This window comes from Penaeus chinensis, chromosome 31 (assembly GCF_019202785.1).
Source record: "Penaeus chinensis breed Huanghai No. 1 chromosome 31, ASM1920278v2, whole genome shotgun sequence".
Lineage (NCBI taxonomy): Eukaryota > Metazoa > Arthropoda > Malacostraca > Decapoda > Penaeidae > Penaeus > Penaeus chinensis.
The window spans coordinates 15,484,368-15,486,867 of record NC_061849.1 but is presented as its reverse complement, the minus strand read 5'-3'; the positions used below and the strand labels follow the sequence as shown (position 1 = coordinate 15,486,867).

General features: G+C 50.9%; 1 protein-coding gene across 3 annotated transcripts in view; it reads right to left on the bottom strand.

The window, feature by feature from the left end:
- Positions 1 to 2,500, bottom strand: part of LOC125041877 (MFS-type transporter SLC18B1-like) — a 20,041-nt gene that overhangs the window by 10,128 nt on the left and 7,413 nt on the right. For all 3 annotated transcript variants that reach the window (XM_047637248.1, XM_047637249.1, XM_047637247.1), the window contains exon 3: positions 1,706 to 2,004. In XM_047637248.1, coding sequence (XP_047493204.1) covers positions 1,706 to 2,004 — 299 coding nt within the window. The remainder of the gene's footprint in view (positions 1 to 1,705; positions 2,005 to 2,500) is intronic.

The window sequence follows — 2,500 nt, the reverse complement described above, 5'->3', positions numbered from 1 at the left end:
GGAAGAGGAGGAGGTGAAGCGAAGAGGAAGAGGAAGAGGAAGAGGAAGAGGAGGAGGTGAAGCGAAGAGGAAGAGGAAGAGGAAGAGGAGGTGGTGAAGCGAAGAGGAAGAGGAAGAGGAAGAGGAGGTGGTGAAGCGAAGAGGAAGAGGAAGAGGAAGAGGAGGTGGTGAAGCGAAGAGGAAGAGGAAGAGGAAGAGGAGGTGGTGAAGCGAAGAGGAAGAGGAAGAGGAAGAGGAGGTGGTGAAGCGAAGAGGAAGAGGAAGAGGAAGAGGAGGTGGTGAAGCGAAGAGGAAGAGGAAGAGGAAGAGGAGGTGGTGAAGCGAAGAGGAAGAGGAAGAGGAAGAGGAGGTGGTGAAGCGAAGAGGAAGAGGAAGAGGAAGAGGAGGTGGTGAAGCGAAGAGGAAGAGGAAGAGGAAGAGGAGGTGGTGAAGCGAAGAGGAAGAGGAAGAGGAAGAGGAGGTGGTGAAGCGAAGAGGAAGAGGAAGAGGAAGAGGAGGTGGTGAAGCGAAGAGGAAGAGGAAGAGGAAGAGGAAGAGGAGGTGGTGAAGCGAAGAGGAAGAGGAAGAGGAAGAGGAGGGTGAAGCGAAGAGGAAGAGGAAGAGGAGAGGAGGGTGAAGCGAAGAGGAAGAGGAAGAGGAAGAGGAGGAGGTGAAGCGAAGAGGAAGAGGAAGAGGAGGGGTACAGAAGTAAGGAGGAGGAGGGGTACAGAAGTAAGGAGGAGGAGGGGTAGAGGAGTAAGGAGGAGGAGGGGTAGAGGAGTAAGGAGGAGGAGGGGTAAGAGAGTAAGGAGGAGGAGGGGTAGAGGATAAGGAGGAGGAGGGGTACAGAAGTAAGGAGGAGGAGGGGTAGAGGAGTAAGGAGGAGGAGGGGTAGAGGAGTAAGGAGGAGGAGGGGTAGAGGAGTAAGGAGGAGGAGGGGTAGAGGAGTAAGGAGGAGGAGGGGTAGAGGAGTAAGGAGGAGGAGGGGTAGAGGAGTAAGGAGGAGGAGGGGTAGAGGAGTAAGGAGGAGGAGGGGTAGAGGAGTAAGGAGGAGGAGGGGTAGAGGAGTAAGGAGGAGGAGGGGTAGAGGAGTAAGGAGGAGGAGGGGTAGAGGAGTAAGGAGGAGGAGGGGTAGAGGAGTAAGGAGGAGGAGGGGTAGAGGAGTAAGGAGGAGGAGGGGTAGAGGAGTAAGGAGGAGGAGGGGTAGAGGAGTAAGGAGGAGGAGGGGTAGAGGAGTAAGGAGGAGGAGGGGTAGAGGAGTAAGGAGGAGGAGGGGTAGAGGAGTAAGGAGGAGGAGGGGTAGAGGAGTAAGGAGGAGGAGGGGTAGAGGAGTAAGGAGGAGGAGGGGTAGAGGAGTAAGGAGGAGGAGGGGTAGAGGAGTAAGGAGGAGGAGGGGTAGAGGAGTAAGGAGGAGGAGGGGTACAGAAGTAAGGAGGAGGAGGGGTAGAGGAGTAAAGAGGAGGAGGGGTAGAGAAGTAAGGAGGAGGAGGGGTAGAGAAATAAGGAAAAGAAAAGGAGGGGTAGAGAAGTAAGGAAAAGAAAATGAGGAAGAAAATAAGGGAGAATGAAAAATAACGATATGAATAAAACAAAACTGAAAGCTCCTGGAAATTCTCACAACTGCTTCCACCACAGCCGCCCAAGTATAAGAGGCCCACCACCACCTCACCCTTTGCCCTGCACACCCCTTCCCTGCAGACCGTTTTAGGGATCTCTCCGTACTTACAATCCTCGGAAAGAAGGGCGGGAACAGACACACGGCGAAGGAGGAAGTCAGAGTACCCAGGCACAGCACGAGGAGGATGTACCACTGTCTGCGGCAGTACGTCGAGGCGAAGTAGCTGCTGCCTCCTCCCTCCTCCTCCTCCTTCTTCTTCTGCCTCTTCTCCTTCGGCTTTCCCTTGTTCTTCCTCTTTCCTATTTTGCAGACGGACCTCAGCATCCAGTTGCAGCACCAGTTGCCTTTCTTGATGGGCTCCGTCGTCGAGTTGTACACTTTCTCGCCGTCGGTTTCGTCGTCTTGGTCTGTGACAGAGAGGTGGTGGTGGTTATACATCGTTTCCTCGAAGATCCATGGTTTCTCACAGAAAATGGGAGATCGGAGGGTAAACCAAAGCAAATCCCAAACTGGTGGGCTTTTACACTTGGTTATACTGATATAATACGAAATATTTTTGATTACATAACCCGTGAAATGGACATTTTTTTTTCTAGACATTACGATAAGCAACATCTCAAACAGGTTAGAACACCACAATGCCATGGTGTATACCGAATATCGTTTGGTTTCATTTAACAGATATAATTATATAAAACCCTTAGACTTGTACTGTTCATCAAATGGAAAATACAGCATCAGATGAAACCACTTACCAAAATAAGGGAAAATGTGCGTTCCTTATGAAACGGACGGCATTTTAAACGACTCCTGACTACCAAGATAATATAAATAAAAACAAAATAAATATATGAAACATGTTTCTATAGTTAGACCGATATGTTCGCGGCTAGCAATTCCTGA